The following is a 17,583-nucleotide window of genomic DNA, read 5'->3' on the forward strand; positions in this document are numbered from 1 at the left end:
TATTTTTCTTGTTCCTTTCAAGTTTCTACTTGTATTTATTTGTATGGGTTTGGGTTTTCCATTAGCACACAACATTTCCATCATGATTGAAATCAGATTCTTGGTAAGATGCGAATTTGATACTCTTTGATACTTTACTGGTTACTGGTTAGTTCCTTCACTAATAAACTCCGTCCCAAGGTCACCAGCATATGCAGTTCATAACAGTGTTTGAGTAGTGGGTATCCCTTAGTCGGGACGCTCGACTATAGCGTTATTTATTGTTTTGTTTCCGCAAATGTATACATGCACATATACACTTTATTAATAGACAATAAAAATAATTTGCATTTAAACATTCAGTTAATGTATATGTAGTTTGTATATTAATAATATTTTAATATTTGTATTATAGTTATCATCATTATCATTCATCTATCATATAGTACATATATAGAATACAAAAATCATCTGCTTGATATCTCCATGGATACAAAGGGGTTTTAATAGTACATCCCCTTAGCTACCCCCCCTTCCCCCTTCCTATCAAATGATTAGGGAAAACTATAAACACATACATACATACATATATAATACATCAACTTAACTTTGTTCTGTGTCCCAGATACTCCCAGCATTACAAATTAAATGTTTCGGGGAAAGTAAAAACTAAAAGGAGAGATAAATGCATTCGACGTACGTACGTTTATAGAAATCTGAATCAAAAATATATAGATAACAACCGAGACTACATACATATGTAAATGGAAACGCCCTTGAGAATGGGGCTAGTGAACCGAAAAACCTTTTGGCCATATATTGTCTAGCTAAAGTGGAGTTTTGTGCTCTGACTGATTCGGCTTGAGGATGTCCTATATCTTATAGCTAGCATTTTTGGATTGATTCCGAGTTGGTGCTTAGTAAAATTCCATAGATATACGTGGTTGGTGTTGGCTTTTGTTCACATCATCTTAGTCTGATATGTTTTTCTTTCGTACAAAAGAAACGATGTCCAATTTGGTTGGCTTTATGTCTCAATATTTGAGCGATTATTAATTAATTGGTGTTGGTTTGTGTTCTATCCATTCCCATTCCTGCCATTCGACTATTTGACATTCTGCTTGACAAGGAAATAAGCCAAAATAAAAACGACAACAATAAGCTAGTTTCCAATTGTAAAAAAAAGTGCTTTAATTTTCAACTTATAATAATGAAAAACCTAATCACTCAGTTATTTCCTGTTCCCTTTGGCAACTGAAAAGCTTAAAAAATGTTCGCCTCTCATTCTATATCTCTATCTCTATCTCTTTCACTTTCACACCCACAAGCCCATAATTTCATTTCTATTCCCTACTCAGGAACTTCGACATAATCGTAGTTTACGAAAAAAAAAAAATTGAGATTTTTCAAACTCTTTCGAAGGTATATCTTAGTGGGAGATATCCTTCATCCTTCGGACACGAGCTGCGAACTTTGTATCTTTATAATACAATATACATTCATAGTTCTACAAATAGCTAAGTTACAGTTAGCTAAGTTATCGTTTATCGTTATCATATCTATATATATCATTAAATATATATATATCAGCCACACCCATCCCATATAGTTGGTAGCTCGTGCGTTCACATTCAAATGTAGTTAAGGGTCCCTTGATCCAGGATCTATTATGTATAGATCGGCACTCCAGACCCCTTGGAGTTCGAACGTGAATTTATCGTCAGTTTCTATCATTTTCATAGGCACAATGACTGACGGTCTTTCGACAAAATACAAATGGCAACCATAATACAAAAAAAAAAAAACAGAAAAACAATAACAAAAGAGCACGGCTTAAACAATAAAATCCGGAATACAGGATCAGCAATTTGAGGCTGTAACTCCCAGTCTGCGTCTGCATCAGCATCCCACCACCATCCGCACCTTAAAATGGTTGTCTAGTTGCTCGGCTTTGGCTTTGGCTCTATCTTTGGCTCGTTCTGAGATCGAAATTGCGCTATCCCCTTACCACACCTCGCACTTCTCGGTGGGATTCATCCGTTTGCCGGGCTTGCACTGGAATACCTCGGCGAACTCCTTCATGTTCGACAATGTGCCGATCACACGAAACTGCGATGGCGAGTGCGGATCCTTCTCCATCTGCAGCAGGTTCGTTTCATCCGTTGTGCTGGAGCACCAGACCTTAAGGAAATCACAACAAATCACAAAATACGCATTATTCCCGGTAACACAGTTGGGAATATCATTAGCACTCACCTGGGCGAAGGACACAAAGAAGAGCTGCGAGTGCGTGAGATTCAGACCCGGCAGCTTCAAGACATCCACATCCCGGTCGCTCTTGGTGCGCTGGTAGGCGTGGTAGGCCGCCTTCAGACCGCCATTGTCGGCTATGTTTTCGCCTATTCGGATTAAATGAATAAATACAATCAAGTGTTAATAGCGAACATCGTTTTCATAAATATTTCAAAGTATTGCCTTGCTTATAACATGACATTTGATTTAAGTTTACAATAAGTCAACCAGAATCATCTCAATTATTCACTCAGCAATTGGGTACACATATATGTAGTTAGAACCACTTGAGAACTCTAACACCGCAAACACGATAAACCAAACTGTGATCATTACTGGAATTCCGGATATCTGATAAACCATCTACATATCGCCCTACAGATCTTCTATAGATCATCCTGCATATCCCATAGATTACTCACCCAGCGTCTGCTTGCCGTTGAGGGTGCGTCCGTTCATCTTGTATCCACTGTACTGCCGGGCGATGCACTCGGACTTTTCGTTGAACCGCTCAATGCTCTTGGAGTCCCACCAGCGATTGATGTTGCCAAACCTATCGTACTCACGCCCCTGATCATCGAAGGCGTGTGTTAGCTCGTGGCCCATAACCACGCCCATGGCCCCGAAATTTAGGCTCTTGGGGTTGTTGATGTCGAAGAAGGGCGTCTGCAGGATGCCGGCGGGAAAGACGATTTGGTTCTTGGTGGGCGTGTAGTAGGCGTTCACCGTCTGCGGGGTCATGCCCCAGTTGGTTTTGTTCACCGGCTGGTCGAGACGCTTCAGGTTGCTCTTCAGATTGTAGATGGCCACCTGGATGTTGTTCTCAAAGTACGCATTCGGCGTGATGTTCAACTCCGCGTACTTCTTGTCCAGTTCCACGGGATCCAGAATATAGTCGGGAAATCCAATCATATCCGAGATCTCATTGGCCTTCTCGATGGCCTTCTCGCGCGTCTGCTTGTCCACCCAGGTCAGGTTCTGCAAATTCTTCTTGAAGGCTTCGCGAATTTCGAAGATCATCTGCTCGGCCGCCGGTTTCGACTCGCCGTGGAAAGCCTGACGCACAAAGATGGCGCCGACGGCGAATCCAACCACATTGTTCGTGTCCGAGACGCAGTAACGCCAGATCTCCTCGCCGCCATCCGAACCCATGAGGGCCTTCCTCACGCCCTTATAGGCATCCCGGAATGGTTTCGACAAGCAACTGGTCAGCGTGCGTACCGCCTGCCAGACGAGATAATTGTTCAAGGTGCTGAAAGGATCAGAGATTCAGAACACGCACTTTCTCCCTTTTAGTTCACTCACATTTTTCCCTCCTCGGTCTGTTCCATCTTGAGGATGATGTCCGATAGGTTCTTGAGGAAGTCGGGTGCGTAGACGACCACCACCTCGTCGTCGGTGACCCGTCGACCCACCATCTGCATGGCATTGTCAAAGTGATCCGTCCAGTTGAGGAACGGCGCCAGTTTGGACAACTGTCGCAGCTGCATTGGATGATACATGGCCTCCTCGTTGCGGCGATCCTCCAGCGGAATGGTAATGTTGGCCAGCTTCTTCTCAAAGTTAATGACGCCGATCATCTGGGCGCGGGCATCCGATTCATTGGCCCCCAGCAGGACGCACACCTTGGTCATGTACTCAATGTACTCGTTGAGCACCTTGCGGTGATTGTCCGTCTTGTTGTTGTAGTAGTCGGCGGTGGGCAGCGTCAGTCCACCTTGATCGATCTGGATGACGTGACGCGAGGAGTTCTTGTCGTCCTCCCCGATCGCCCAGCCAAACAGGCAGTTGAAGTTGTATCTGCAGAGATGTATGATTCGTAACTATATATGTGGATCATCGGGTATCCTACTTAACTCACTTGTTATGCAGAATCTTGAGCGTGTTTCCCATCGTCCAATTGGTCACGTTGTAGCCGCTCTTGGTCACATTCCATCCTCCGATCTGCAACAGCAAATCGTTCATGGGCTTGGCCCCCAGCTTCTCCATGTGCTCATCCGCATCCAGGCAGGATTCATAGTAGATCTTGGCCTTACGCTCCGCGTCCGACTTGAAGCTCTTTGCCGGCTTCTCCAGTACGTTGCGGATTATCAACTGATTCATTTGCTCCAGCTTGCCAAAGGTGCCCCACGTGGATTTACCCTCGGGTATGGGATTGTTCTTGATCCACTGATTACTACAAAATTCAGCCAAATAGTTACTCGCACTCCATGAACAATGTTCAATTACTTTTAGTTAACTCACCAGGAATATCCGTAGAAGTCATCGCAGGGATCCACGGTCACATCGATGGACTTAAGGATCTCGCTCGACGCAAAGATGCAGTGCTTGTTCAAGCAAGGCAGCTCATTGCCCGAAGGACAATCTGTAAGAGAGGCGATTGAGTATGTGAGTTTAAGCAAATTCCAAGATCATTGTCAACCAAGATCATCATACCTTTCTGGTGCGGCTGGACATGAAGGACGTGCTTGGTCGCATCGCTGCTGCCGCCATCTGTGAAAAGGACAATCAGCAGCGTGAAGATCGTGATGGCCATCACAAAGGTGGTGATGAGCAGCCACTTCTCCGTCTTGTTTCTCGAGCGCCAATTCCATGTAGCCTGTGGAATGGAAACGCATTAGCCGCATTAGCCAACAATCAATCTGGCCTCCATGGCGGCACAAAAGATTCCTCTCCATAAATCTTTTCCAGCGAATTGTGTTTTGTAAACAAGGCGACGGCGGTTCAAATGAGTTCAAACTCGTATACATTGGGGGGTAACTATTATCTACATGGCATCAATCTCGTAAGCATACGCCACTTGCCGGCTAATTTTTCCATATACCGCAGAGGTGGAGAGGAATTTGGCTTATAAATGATTTCTCAGTGGCCACACCGACTTTGGAATACACTCTCCGAAGACAAAGATGGGTTATGTTTGAAAGTTAGCTTAAAATGTGAATACAAAGTGTATCCAAAGTGTATCCAAGGCGTGTGCAAAGGTGATAGATTAAAGGTGATAGATTTACGGACAAGTGTTTACGGAATAACATCACATCAAATGACATCTCAAAACCATTGTGACCCCGTCTTATGTAGGGAATGCAGAGGGAAAAGCTCACACCAGCTGCAGCTCCCACGCATAAGAGCAGACTTTTCACTGTCAACTGGCAACCTTCGAGCAAATGAGAAAAGCGCTCACGTTGGCCCCATTCGCCACTCGTTTTTGGGTCATTGCCACAGAGATAAAGAGATAAAGCTGGAGCCCAACGACGACTAAGTGGCTGTCTGTGCCTCAATTGCGTTGCACGGGTGGTGTTGCAACCAGGGGGGTTTCCCGAGAAGTTTCTCACATACCCGGGCGGTGTGGTAGCGTATCTGCATGCCCGTGTGGCCGGTCGCCTCGTTTAGCTGAATGCCGCCAATGGAACTGGAGTCATCTTCCGTGAATTCGGTCTGCTTGTAGCGCGTCATCTGGAATAAGAAACGAATCATTGTTATTCCCTGAGATAGAGCGTATCTGTTAGCTATATAGATATTTAGATAGATATGTATTATATGTTGCTGCCCTCTGCTATCACATGTTTGGGTGTAGGGCATCTGATAAGTGGCCCATGGTATCCGTAGATACATAGCGAAGCTTTTCCGCTCGGATTGTGTAGATACACCGTGCGTTCTTTAGCGCTCACTCAACGCCTTGTGCTTTATATTTCTCTCACATCCCCCACCGCTGCCCATTTTCATATGCGGCTCTATGTACTCAAAAGTGTTAACCCTTGTGTCAGCAGCCGCATTCAAAGTTTTCCATTTGCTTAGGGTTTTTATTTTTTTTTAGCTGATATGAACGTTTACGTATGAAATGGTCTCAACAACATTTTGCAAATTACTCTAGCAATTAGAATATCTTGATTTGTAGAATACTTGTATATAATTGCAACAGAATAGAACTTGCTTTCAAGTGAAACTTGCTCATGAAACACCATTATTGTTAGTGGAAAGAAATACCAAAGTCTCAAAGCACATACACTGCGAAAGCCTAAGGGTTAAGCCAAAACAAAAACCATTCTCAACCACTTGTCTGCATTCCATGCTATCATGGCTATCGCGAAAATCAGCTATCACCAACGAAAAATGCTGATACAAAAGCTGAAAACACGGACATACCGAACGGCAGTCGGAAAGCCACATTTTGGCAAACATCTACAATGTGTGTTCGGCGTGCACGGTATGTGGTAGTGTGTTTATTTTTTTTGGTTTTTGTATTTGGAATTTTGTCGGGATGAGCGGTAGAGGAGAACGGAGCGCGGCAACGATACGATTTCCGTGCTTAGCCCATGACCGCTCGCAAGGCACTGGCGGTCGAGCCCGGCAAATCCGGAGAATCCGGCGAGCTTCGGAACTCAGGGACTGCGAGTTCCGAGTTCTGCGACCACCCATCCAATTCCGCCGCAATGCCCGAAAGTAGAAAAAACATCTATTGAATAGTTTTGCATTGTACTCAAATTAATTGACTGGCGGCTGTGTGTGTGTGTGTATGTGTGTGTGTGTGTGTGACTGCTGCTGGTGCCAAGATGATGTAGTCGAAATGGATACAATATACTATAGGCATACACTAGGCATTTAATAGAAACGAGAAGAAGAGACGGCGGCATATGTATTCAATTAACACAATGCAATATACCCAAAACATTCGGCCTTGTTTATGTGCATTTTCATATTACAGTTGCCATCGCCGGTATGCCAAATATTCTAATGTCGATTTGAAAAGGCGCCATATGACGCCTTTCGCAGTCGATTTGTTTGCCCATTAATGTGGCTCATAGTGTGAGCTGCCTTCAAATTGGTATCTCTAAGCTTTTGATATAGATTTACGAACGTGATCTGGTGTCAGACAACAGGCGATATAAATGAAATATGATAGATGGGCACGATATGATAGATACATAGATAGATAGATGGCGTAGTTGGTAGCTGGTAGTTTAAAACGCATTAAGCAAGGGGTATTTCTCAGTCTGGACTAATTTACCATCGCAATGTAAACACACTCTGCACACCAACTGACATTCAGCAGACTGTTGAATGTAAACAGGCATTAAATGGCTTTATGCCTAACGAGCACTCCTTTTGCCCCCCCAATCAAATCGGCTAATGTATTGGAAAATGGGCGATGGAAAACCATTGAAAGGTGGGACTTGGATAGGCAAATAAACAGGAATGACGTCTTAAGTATTATTTGAAACCTTTGTGGTAAAATTCATAACTTTATTGGATATGATGATGCATCATTAGGTACCATTGAACATGATGAACTAATTTCATAAGCAGCTATCATCAAAATAGGGAAATTTCACTCAAACATTTGCTATTCTATCAGTAGTGTAGTAGTGGCACTCCAAAGGAGTTTTAATGAACATCTGAAAGTTAATAGTGCAACAGTGCAATAGGGCAACAGATGAGAAGTGTATGGATTCGGAATCGCCACAATGGGACTTCACTTGAGCTGCACTGAGTTGAAATCTGGCAGTGCTCTTGAGTCGCCATTATCCGTCGTTATGCCACCTCCGAGTATCCTGGCTACATGCCACCATACCATATGGTAGCTCGATGGGGACTCTACGTCGTGATTTGTGTTGCAATCCCTGCAATTTCTGTATACCAAGGACCCTAAAATCGGAGCAGCTTAGATGTGTGAGAGGCAGAGGGGGCGTGGCTGGGATGCATTTATTCAATTGCAAATGGAATTATAACTTTGAGTCCTACTGTTTGATGGAGCTGGGGATGTGGATGGGGATGGGGATGGAACTTTTGATTGCACACACATTCAGGACACACTCACATTCAGGACACACTCACACACTCACACACTCACACACACACACACACATACAGCGACAGAGAGAGGCGCGCTCTTGGCCTACCTTTGCGCTCATTTTCTTTGTGCGCTAGAAAGAAGGCAATGCAATTTTTCCAGCACCCTGCTCGCACGCTTTTCACGACCCTTTTTTTCCGATTTATTGTTGCACTTTCGATAAAGTTTTGGGCGACCCTCGTATTTGGGTATTACATACGAGCGATCAGTAATACATTTAAAACGCGCTTATCTGCATTCCGCTCGCGGGCAAACAAACCGCTCTGAGCCACAAAAACGGCAACGGTATCCACCAACACGGCCAACTCGAGCCACTGACAGCCAGCTCCAGCAGCAGCACCAGCACAAGCACCAACAGCAGCGGTAATCGCACTCGAACTAGCTTTTCCTCTCCAATTTCACTCGGCGCTGGGAGGCGGGTGGTGGTTGGAGTGCCCCGAAAAAAGGAAAAACCATAACACAAACGTAGTAGGTGAGCAAAACACACACGAACAGGGAGCGAAATGCTGGGCAGGAAGGGGCGACGGGGCGAGTTGAACCCTTGGACGGAGAACTTGGTCCACTGCGCAGGATCTGTTTGCCCGGTGGCAACGCTACGCGCACTTGCCAGTGCCGGCGTTGCCAGCCAGTCAGCCACTTTGCTATCACGTAATCGAATATCCAAAGCTAACGAATTTCAAAATACTCAATTAATCGGCTATTATTTTATTGTAACTGAAAAATAACAAAAAATTGTTTCAAAAATGGTTTATAACAAATTATTATTGGGCGATTTAATTTTCTATTATTATTCTCAAAGTGAGTATTTCAATATTTAAGAAACTTAACAGATAAATAAATGTTTTATATATATTTTTGGAACAATTGCATTTTTACCATATCAGATCTAACTAATTTCGAAAACTCCATACAAACTTTTACTGTGCGAGCAATGGGTATGAATAGTCGTCAATGAACATGAACAGTCGAATGGCAGAAGCTACTATTCACTATTCACTTTCACTATCTACCCTTTTGCAGAGCAACAAAAATACAAACATAAGCTATTGAATAGTTTCGAATCGCACTGCATGGATGGATTCCATGAGCATTACCCTATCGGTCGACCCAAATTGCTTTACGTCACAACTGAGAAAGCAAACAATTCGCACTTGCCCACCAATTGTATTGTGGCCTTTTCATTTTTCATTTTTCATTTTCTACATATGTATATTTTTGGTCGAACGGCAGCCACAACGTGCCTGCATTGTTTCTCCGCCCCCCAAAAGCGCCCCATCTGCATCACCTGAAAGGTGCGAAACGGATGGACAACAATATACATGTAAATGTGTATGTAAATATGTATATGGGTATGCAAAATATACTTGGTCATAAAAGATCAACGAAGTTTTGAATGCAATTCGGGCGATCATCGAAGCATTTCCCAGGAGATCTATGCATCTGGACTTCTGGGGCAAACCAACATGGGAGCACACCTTAACCCATGATGACCCTGGCCCGTGTCGTGCATATCATTAATGACCCAACCAATTATCGTGTTCTAAACAGCAAAACAAAAAGCATTTCGAGACTCGAACATCAAAGCGCTTTAAGTTGCGTGTTCTCAATTGGAAAAAAAAGCAGTTTTATGTTTTTTAATCGAAGAGAAAATAATCTCATATGCAAGTGGTGAAAATAAAAAGAAAGGTGGGTGTTTTAACAATGAATGAACTTGGTATGTAGCTAAATTTAATATCAAATTAATTTAATTTAATTTTTTTATTAATTGAATTCAGCAGAAGAATTAAGAAGAGCGTTTGAACTATAAGGCACCCATTACTCACAGCCAACCAAAAATATTTGTTCTTTGTTATAATACCTAGTTGTAACATTTTACCCAAATATATTACCTATTTTCTTTCGTTATATGTATGCCAATACCATTTTCTGTAGTTGATAGGTCTGGCAACTTAATGTACAGCGATTTCTGATAAGCATTTTAGTGTTTTTCAAGAGGGCATGTTCAATAAAGTGCCTATATCGACCATACCCCACCGAAACTACAGCTCCATGCGAGTTAAGTAAATAAACACCAACAAAGATGACTCAGGCAGCAAATCGCTATTGTTGCTAATGACTGAGAGCCGGGCTTGGGAATCGAGTTTAAAACCGTCAACGGCACTTTGGAAGCGGTTTAGTTTGAGTCAAACGCGCATTCGGAAAACATGTCGAATTTCAATCGCATTCTGATCGTCATTGTGATCGCGTTGGCACTTGTTCATTTTAGTGCTGGTGAGTGAAACGGTCCCATGAAATTCAAGTATATGAAAAGTCGCACGAATCCCACTATAAATAAACATGGAAAATAACGCTGCGTACTCTTACATATCGTATGCCATTTCGACAATGCCAAGTAAACAAATTTCAATTGAAACTTCTGATGGAGAATTAAGCACTGGAATATTCCCATCACATCATATTGATCTTTTTTTTTCAAAACGGAATAAAATGTTTTATTTAATGCTTACTTACGCAGTTTGCACATTTTCAATTATACTGAATGTTTTTAAAATACGGGAATTTCAGGTTGAAGTTTTAACATTTTTAACTGACTTGAGAAGCGTATAAAATGGTTAAATCATTAACAGTCAAGCAATCTAAAATGTTAATTATTGCATTTTTTTTCTGCATTTAACAAAAATGATTTAGAAATTGTTTTTAATCTGTGTAAATATTTTTTTTATTAAAAAATGTGAACACGTTTAATTGAAACCATCTAACTGAGGACATTTTTCAAATTATTTTTTATAAAATGTGTAATAGTATTTGGTCTTAGTTTGATAACGATGTCAGCTTTTTTTCATACAGGAGAAGGCGTGTGATTTATGATGGCGGAAATTACCTTTTAACTAGTTACCAACACTTATTGAACTATATTTCATTTGAATCCAGTGGATGCCCAGGCCGGCACGGTGCACTGGAACAATGGGAATGCGGGCGGCGTGGGCGTCTACTCGAACGCCCAGTCCAGCGGGATGCATCCGCCGGGAAGTCTGAGTGGCCAGGATCCGCAGTACAGCTACGGATATGCCGGCATCGATTCGCGTGGTTCCTACGGCGGAGCGGGCGGCAATGGAGCCTACTACGTGAGCGGCACTGACGAGCATGGTCGTCCCTTCTCCTACGGCAACCAGGTGGGTCAGCCGGGTCAGCCGGGCTACATGGGCGTACGGCCGGATCCCAACTACCCGGGATCCTATGGCTACCACAATGGTGGAGCAATCTTCGCCAGCTCGATGGGCGTCACCGTGACCATAGCACTTGGATTGGCCTTGGCGGGCATGAGACTTTGATGCGGTTGCAGCGTGGGATCGTTTTTTTTTTTTTTTAATTAGTCTCTAAGCTTAATTTATGTAAAGTTTTCAGTTGTGTAAATGCATCATTAAATACAAAAAACTTAAAATCTAGACAATGTTTTTTCTACTGGAAGGTTGATTGTTTAGCACACCAAGTAGGCTTGGAAAACTTTATTGATTATCAAAGAATAAATTTCATTTCAGTAACAACGTGTTCGGAAAAATTATTTTGTAAACATTTGTACACTGCAAACACTTGCCATTCAAATGCGGCCTGGCAAAACGAAAATAAGCCATCTGGTGCTCCAGTCCATAATCGTCATGGGTGGCTCCGCACCCAAAAAGGTGATCCTGAAGGCGGTGAGCACCACTGCCAGCACCCAGGTGAGGAAAGTAATCGGCCCAGTTAACAAGGCCCTCAATGAGTTAATCAGGAAGAGTAAAATCCGCAAACAGGAGGATAACTACTACATTAATACGGCAAGCACTACAAGAAAGACAAAGTACAAGAGTAAGCTATATTCGCATCAATTTGGTGTAAAAGAATTTAAAGACCATTTTTTTTTTAAAGGACCATTGAGAGTTTCGTCCAGGGAACTATTTGAATTTTATACCTAAGAGGGATTGCTGATTATACGTAGGTTTTTTTGATTATACCATTTTAAAGCGTGTTTTATTTTTGTTATACACATATAAATATTATTTCCAGGAAATGCAGCATTTCTTATGTAAATTTTGGAATTTCCATATTTTAACAAATTTTAGTACTGCATGATTTTGTGGCCTCGCACCAAATTGAATACTTTTTGTTGCCACTTTTACAGCCTGAAATGGTAAGATATTTAAATAGCATTTGGGCCTTATAGATATTAACCCTTTATTTTCCAGCTAAAACTGAATATTTCAAGAAATTCGGCTGTGTTATATATTTATGCATTTATTTGATTGCAAAAACGTAAATTTATAAGTGATTGTCCTTTCAGGCTTCCAACTACTTTCGTACGAAAAATAAATTAATAATTAAATGCAAATTGTTTCATTTCGTTTATATATAAATATAAAAGAAAATCGACGGATATATTTTTCGGAAGAATTAACCAACATATATGCGATTCGTGCGCATTTAAGATCGTGAATTTGCCAAATTAATGCTTCGCACGCAGCTGCGCAGTTTAAGTGACTAACGATAAACAAGTTGAATTAGCAGATCGGGTACGTCATCTTCCTGGACCACGCCCACACAATTGTTATAATTAGGCGAGCAACGCCCATATAATTCACCGCCCCCTTCGGAAGGCAAAAAAGCAAAAAGAACACAAACGAAAACAAAGACGGCAAACATGTATGGAGTGGAATATGGGCTGACACCTGTTGATAAAGCTTTTGGGCCAAAATAACTGAGTCACAGGGCTTATGACCTCATAGGCAACCGCAAATACACCTAGAATACATATGTTTGCATGTAATTACGAGCGGATAATTGAGACATGCATATGGCGGCACTAATTAGCGCATAAGTATATCTGACTTTCTTCTATGCACATGGGTACATATGTGTACTTATGTATTTCTGAGGTAACAATTTAACCGGCGATTAACTTAATTGCCCGACCAAAATATTTCGTATTTCAGCGTTCAGCGCAGTTCACGTCAATGTCACTTCTGTGATCACTTTTGATTTCAGTTCTCAGACTTAAGTACGTGCTGGCGATGATTATCAAACTCATGCCTCAGCCACAGACTCACCGAAGCAGGAAATACCCTAGACATAAACGATAATAAAGTCAACAGAAATTACGTCTAATTCAGAAATTGGTAAAACATTTAAATTATATACATATGATAGTAAGGAACAGGCAGCAAAGAGCGTTTTCAAACATTTAAAGGAAATACATATGTACATATAAGATATTCTTGATCGGGTTTAGCACTAGTCCCTCTCCATTTCTCACAATTTCTCACCATTTCTCACTATTTCTCTCCATTTCTCTCCATTTCTTACCATTTACTCAACCCTCTCCTCAAGCTCTTTCCACGTCAGAGCAGACAGCTGGTTGTAGCTCCTGGAGAATATGCACTTCCTCCAGTACGTCGAAATCACATTGTTGATATCCTCTGCTGCCACATAAACCACTATACCACTCACACACATTTAGTATTTTTTACTAAAAAAACATCGAAAAAGTGGTTTGCTTATGTAGGACTTTTGAGAAGCGCAGAGAAGGGCACTTATATTTTGGTATTTTTTAGTATTATTTAGTATTAAGTATTTATAATTATTTAGTATTTCGTATTATTTGGTATTTAGTACTTAGTACTGTGCGAGGTGTTTTTCTGCAGGTTCTCTGGTAAGCACCAACGTCAAAATGGGCAAAAATGTGTCCAAAATCTAGAAATATTCTCATCTTTAATTCTAGGTGCAACGATCTGTTAAATAAATTGAATAAATCATATGAAATATGTTTTTCAAATGAATTAAAGTAAATGAGCAAATTTATAGGGCATTCTCGAGTCGAGTAAATCGTATAATATCACGGCACTCATTGGCTTTTATTGCCGCATCGTGCGAACTTGATTTGGTCTGGATCGAAGGTAGCACTAGGTAATCCCAGCAATAACAGTAGTTGTGCTGCTACGATGATGAAAATCTTTAAGGGAAAATGGAGAAAATGTGCGCAAATTAATCGACAACACTGTTTGTAATCTGCCAAAAAATACATTTATTAGTCTAGTAATAAACAATAATTATATTGGATTTGTTTTATTGATCTTGTTTTGTTGTTGTTCGTTCTCGTTTTTTTTAATTATTTATTTTGTTCTTGCTCTGGTTAATGTTCATTTTGCGATTGTGGTGTTGTGGATTTTCAGATTTACGTTACAATGTTATTCAAATGTATTTCTTAAAGCAAACATTGAAGAAAATTTCAGACCGTAGACTTACAGACGTACATGTAACTAACAACTATATGAAAATTATCATGCCGAAGGACATTGACAAGACTGGAATGAAATGGTATTTTTTAAACGTTATTAGATTTCTCTACAAAATACAATATGGGATGGGGATCCACAGTTTTTGATCATTAGTCCAACAGAAACCAGCGGAAAAACGTGTTCATCATCGTTCATCGTTCATCGCTCATCGTTTATCGTTCATCATCATAACGTGTATTCGTATTCAGAGGCAATAGTGTGTATGTTCGTTCGTGTGTTCCTGTTAGTGTGGGCCGACTGTACTCTGATGAGAAAGGCGCCAGAGTATTGGACGCCTCCCGTCTATAATACAAGCTGGCTTGAATTGCTTTCGGTTGTGGTTGCTTCCTGTGGTTCCTTCAATTTGCCTATAGAAATATATATGTGTCCTTGCAGTGGCCCAGCAGGAACAAGGCTCCAGTATATATAGATATCTATATATATGTATTTGTATTTGTATTTGTATATGTGTATGTATATGTATTGTGTATATATATATATATATTATATATATGGCATACAAATATATTGTTTGTTTGTTTGTTTGTTTTGGTAATTTAGGCTACAATTTGTGGTTGTTTCTTGATTTTTCACTAATTGAATTCTTTCGTCGTCCTGCTTTCTCTAGGTATACATATGTATTAATGGAGCTTACGCTCCTTGTTCGTATGCGTGTGCGTGTGTGTGTGTGTGCGTGTGTCTGAGTGTGTGTGATTTCCTGTGGTTGTATACTTGTATCATATGTGTATGTCTGGCTATGCTCCCTATATATGAGTGTATTTATATACGATTTCTATCATTTTTGCACATTCTATTCCAAGCATCTATTCCAACATCTTCGCTTCATGTCCTACGTTGCTTTATCCATAGCTCTACACATTGCCACGCCTACTGGCCTACTACAGCTAACCGCCCACGAGGCCGGCAGATCTGCAGAGTGTATCCTATTTGCGAGAATAACTCTGCCCGTCCTCAAGTCACGTTAAAAAATATAAAATGAGGAAAACAGGTGGTTGGTTTAAAAAATAATACATGTAATTCATATATATATTCATAAAACTATACACTTGTGCATAGATGTATGTGTGTGTTTGGGTGTGCATAAATAGGTTTCTTAGAATCGCTTAATGTTTTTTTTGTGTATTTGGTATAAAACAAACTATTTGCAATATCAACTTATTAACTAAAAACGCTACCGCTAAATTAAATTAGGATTAAAAAAAATATTTTATGAATACGGATATTTGTATATATAGAACTACGTAGATATATTTATGTATATATAATATAATAATGTGACTTGTTGTTGTTTCTGTTGTTTTTTTTTCCCTAAAGATTCTCGTTAACTGTTTGCAGCTGAATAAAGTATTATACAGAAATTTATATCTCTGAAATCAAATTTCCGAACTAAGACGAAACAAAAAAATTATATGTCAAATTAGAGTACAAAATGTGTGTTCCATCGCTTACAAAAACTAACAACAAATAAAAAAATATACCAACAGCGCCTAGCAAAAATCGATGTCAAGCCATCCAGTTTTCCGCCTCTGGAGCCAGAAATCTCAATTTGGAGAGTCAATAGTTAGATTGGTTTGTCTGTGCGCAAAGTTTTTGCCTGAGCATCAATGGGTTAAGCCTGGTTTTAATTATATCTGAATTTATAGACTAAACGACAGAAGAGGATGTCTCATTTGTAAATGTGTAAATGAGTGTAAATGGAAAAAAGTGGAAACCGTAGGTTAGGATATTAAATTATTAATTAGTTGGTTCAGTTATTCCTAAAATAATAATCGGAATATTCCAAGTTCTTTGCAGACATGCACGATAATCATTACAATTTATAGTCGGTAGACTTGATTTGGCGATTCAAAAATCGGTTGTACCAAAAAAAAAAACTATTTCAACGACTATCCGAACACGTCTTAGTTACAAAAAAAAAGTAGCAATATTTTCTCTATTCGGTAAGCCGCAGAGATCTCTACAGAACAAATGGATTTAGTTTTGAGAAAAGACAAATAAAATCGCACCAAGTCGGTTTGCAGAGATTTCTGCGGCACACCAAATAACTATTTAGCCATGGTAAGGGACTAAACTAATGGATATGATTTTCGGTAGTAGGTTAAACCAATTCCATGAGCGATTAGAGCAAAAGCGAGCGGAAAACTGTACACAGAATGTTGACTAACTCGATACTAATGATAATAAATACATACAACTTAATAACAAAAATATCCGCGTGTGTGTGGGAGTTTTGGCGGGGGGTGGGGTGTGTAGTCAGAATAAATAAATTATGTAATACAATGTAAAGTATTTAATGCTTTCGCCTAGCAGTTGTCTTCCAACATTTTCCCTCTTCTCCCTCTTCTCTTCTTTCTCAAAATTCTCACGTCTAAGTGAAAAGCCTTCGCCTACATTTTGGTCTGGTGTGTGTATTTGTGTGTGTGTCCGTGTTTAGCCGTGTGTCTTGGGTGTAGCTGTGTGTGATCCTTTCCTGCCCCGACAGAGGTAGTGTGTGTGTACTTGTCCGTTTCTGTGTGTGTTTGGGTCAGGAAACATCGAGCGACGGGCGCAACAAGAGCAATCGAAATTTGTTTAGGAACAACGAATGCAGATGCACAGCCCGGTCTCTTTCTTGCAGATATCTCTTAACAACAAAGACAAAAAATATCTTTAACAATACTGTAGACTGATCAAAACAATGTAACTTTCTCTCTATGATTTCCTTGTCCTCTGCCAGGGCTTTCTCCATCTCCACTCCCCACATCGTTCCCTTACGCTCCTCCAATTGCCACTGCAATCCGAATTTAAGCTAATGTTCCTACACTCCGCAGTTCATCTATCGCCTGGGTTGATGGGACCTCGATCGCAATGGCTCATGCCTTGCGCTAGCTGGAGGTGCACACGAGACCGCTCTTCTGGGGCAGCTTGAGCAGACGTCGCGTCCGGAACTCGTAGGCTCGGCGGCAGAACATCACCAGCTCCGGATTGGTATGTTCCGGCACCGTTCGCACCGGAAACCCAGGAGCGGTGGCACTGCTTGGCCGACGAGGCACAATGCTTACGTCTTCCACATCCTCTTCAGCGGCACGCAGGCGGCGACGATACCTATGACAATAAACTGGTCAGTAAAACACACTCTTAGAGTTTCCCACGGCT

General features: G+C 41.0%; 4 protein-coding genes across 10 annotated transcripts in view; 2 read left to right on the forward strand and 2 right to left on the reverse strand.

Moving 5' to 3' along the window:
* Window positions 1-215: 215 nt before the first annotated feature.
* On the reverse strand, window positions 216-8,307 carry LOC6525121 (neprilysin-3). 2 transcript variants are annotated; one of them, XM_015190618.2, is made up of 9 exons: window positions 8,169-8,307; window positions 5,608-5,724; window positions 4,708-4,870; window positions 4,516-4,636; window positions 4,133-4,447; window positions 3,577-4,071; window positions 2,694-3,523; window positions 2,236-2,378; window positions 216-2,160 (listed from the first exon to the last, which is right to left on the reverse strand). In XM_015190618.2, exons 1-9 carry the CDS (start codon window positions 8,178-8,180, stop codon window positions 1,984-1,986), a joined length of 2,373 nt encoding a protein of 790 aa, XP_015046104.1. In that variant the 5' UTR covers window positions 8,181-8,307; the 3' UTR covers window positions 216-1,983. The 2 variants fall into 2 exon arrangements, with proteins under 2 accessions (XP_015046104.1, XP_002100959.2); XM_002100923.3 differs by lacking the exon at window positions 8,169-8,307 and adding an exon at window positions 6,415-6,604.
* A 151-nt stretch (window positions 8,308-8,458) lies between these two features.
* LOC6525123 (collagen alpha-2(I) chain) lies at window positions 8,459-11,565 on the forward strand. Of its 2 annotated transcripts, none has more exons than XM_039372793.1 (2): window positions 8,459-8,591; window positions 11,051-11,565. In XM_039372793.1, exon 2 carries the CDS (start codon window positions 11,134-11,136, stop codon window positions 11,449-11,451), a length of 318 nt encoding a protein of 105 aa, XP_039228727.1. In that variant the 5' UTR covers window positions 8,459-8,591; window positions 11,051-11,133; the 3' UTR covers window positions 11,452-11,565. The 2 variants fall into 2 exon arrangements, with proteins under 2 accessions (XP_039228727.1, XP_002100961.1); XM_002100925.3 differs by lacking the exon at window positions 8,459-8,591 and adding an exon at window positions 8,996-10,390.
* Window positions 11,566-11,618: 53 nt separating this feature from the next.
* LOC6525124 lies at window positions 11,619-12,479 on the forward strand. The gene is made up of 4 exons (XM_039372801.1): window positions 11,619-11,965; window positions 12,026-12,091; window positions 12,164-12,287; window positions 12,343-12,479. The coding sequence occupies exons 1-2, from the start codon at window positions 11,722-11,724 to the stop codon at window positions 12,070-12,072; spliced, it is 291 nt and encodes a 96-aa protein (XP_039228735.1). The 5' UTR covers window positions 11,619-11,721; the 3' UTR covers window positions 12,073-12,091; window positions 12,164-12,287; window positions 12,343-12,479.
* Window positions 12,480-14,296: 1,817 nt separating this feature from the next.
* LOC6525125 (polyglutamine-repeat protein pqn-41) overlaps window positions 14,297-17,583 on the reverse strand; it is a 39,488-nt gene continuing 36,201 nt past the window's right edge. For all 5 annotated transcript variants that reach the window (XM_015190621.3, XM_039370141.2, XM_015190619.2 and 2 more), the window contains one exon: window positions 14,297-17,532. In XM_015190621.3, the coding sequence (XP_015046107.2) occupies window positions 17,313-17,532 (220 nt within the window). In that variant the 3' untranslated portion in view covers window positions 14,297-17,312. The remainder of the gene's footprint in view (window positions 17,533-17,583) is intronic.

The sequence above is a fragment of the Drosophila yakuba genome, chromosome X (genome assembly GCF_016746365.2).
Source record: "Drosophila yakuba strain Tai18E2 chromosome X, Prin_Dyak_Tai18E2_2.1, whole genome shotgun sequence".
Lineage (NCBI taxonomy): Eukaryota > Metazoa > Arthropoda > Insecta > Diptera > Drosophilidae > Drosophila > Drosophila yakuba.

Excerpts from the sequence above, each read along its gene's own strand:
- LOC6525124 (XM_039372801.1), top strand. The coding sequence starts at position 11,722 with ATGCGGCCTGGCAAAACGAAAATAAGCCATCTGGTGCTCCAGTCCATA. Across the intron at positions 11,966-12,025 it reads AAGAAAGACAAAGTACAAGA|GACCATTGAGAGTTTCGTCC; the intron begins GTAAGCTATATT and ends TTTTTTTTAAAG.
- LOC6525121 (XM_002100923.3), bottom strand. The coding sequence starts at position 6,450 with ATGTTTGCCAAAATGTGGCTTTCCGACTGCCGTTCG. Across the intron at positions 4,072-4,132 it reads CTCAAGATTCTGCATAACAA|ATACAACTTCAACTGCCTGT; the intron begins GTGAGTTAAGTA and ends ACATCTCTGCAG. Across the intron at positions 2,379-2,693 it reads CAACGGCAAGCAGACGCTGG|GCGAAAACATAGCCGACAAT; the intron begins GTGAGTAATCTA and ends TAATCCGAATAG.
- LOC6525123 (XM_002100925.3), top strand. The coding sequence starts at position 10,324 with ATGTCGAATTTCAATCGCATTCTGATCGTCATTGTGATCGCGTTGGCA. Across the intron at positions 10,391-11,050 it reads ACTTGTTCATTTTAGTGCTG|TGGATGCCCAGGCCGGCACG; the intron begins GTGAGTGAAACG and ends ATTTGAATCCAG.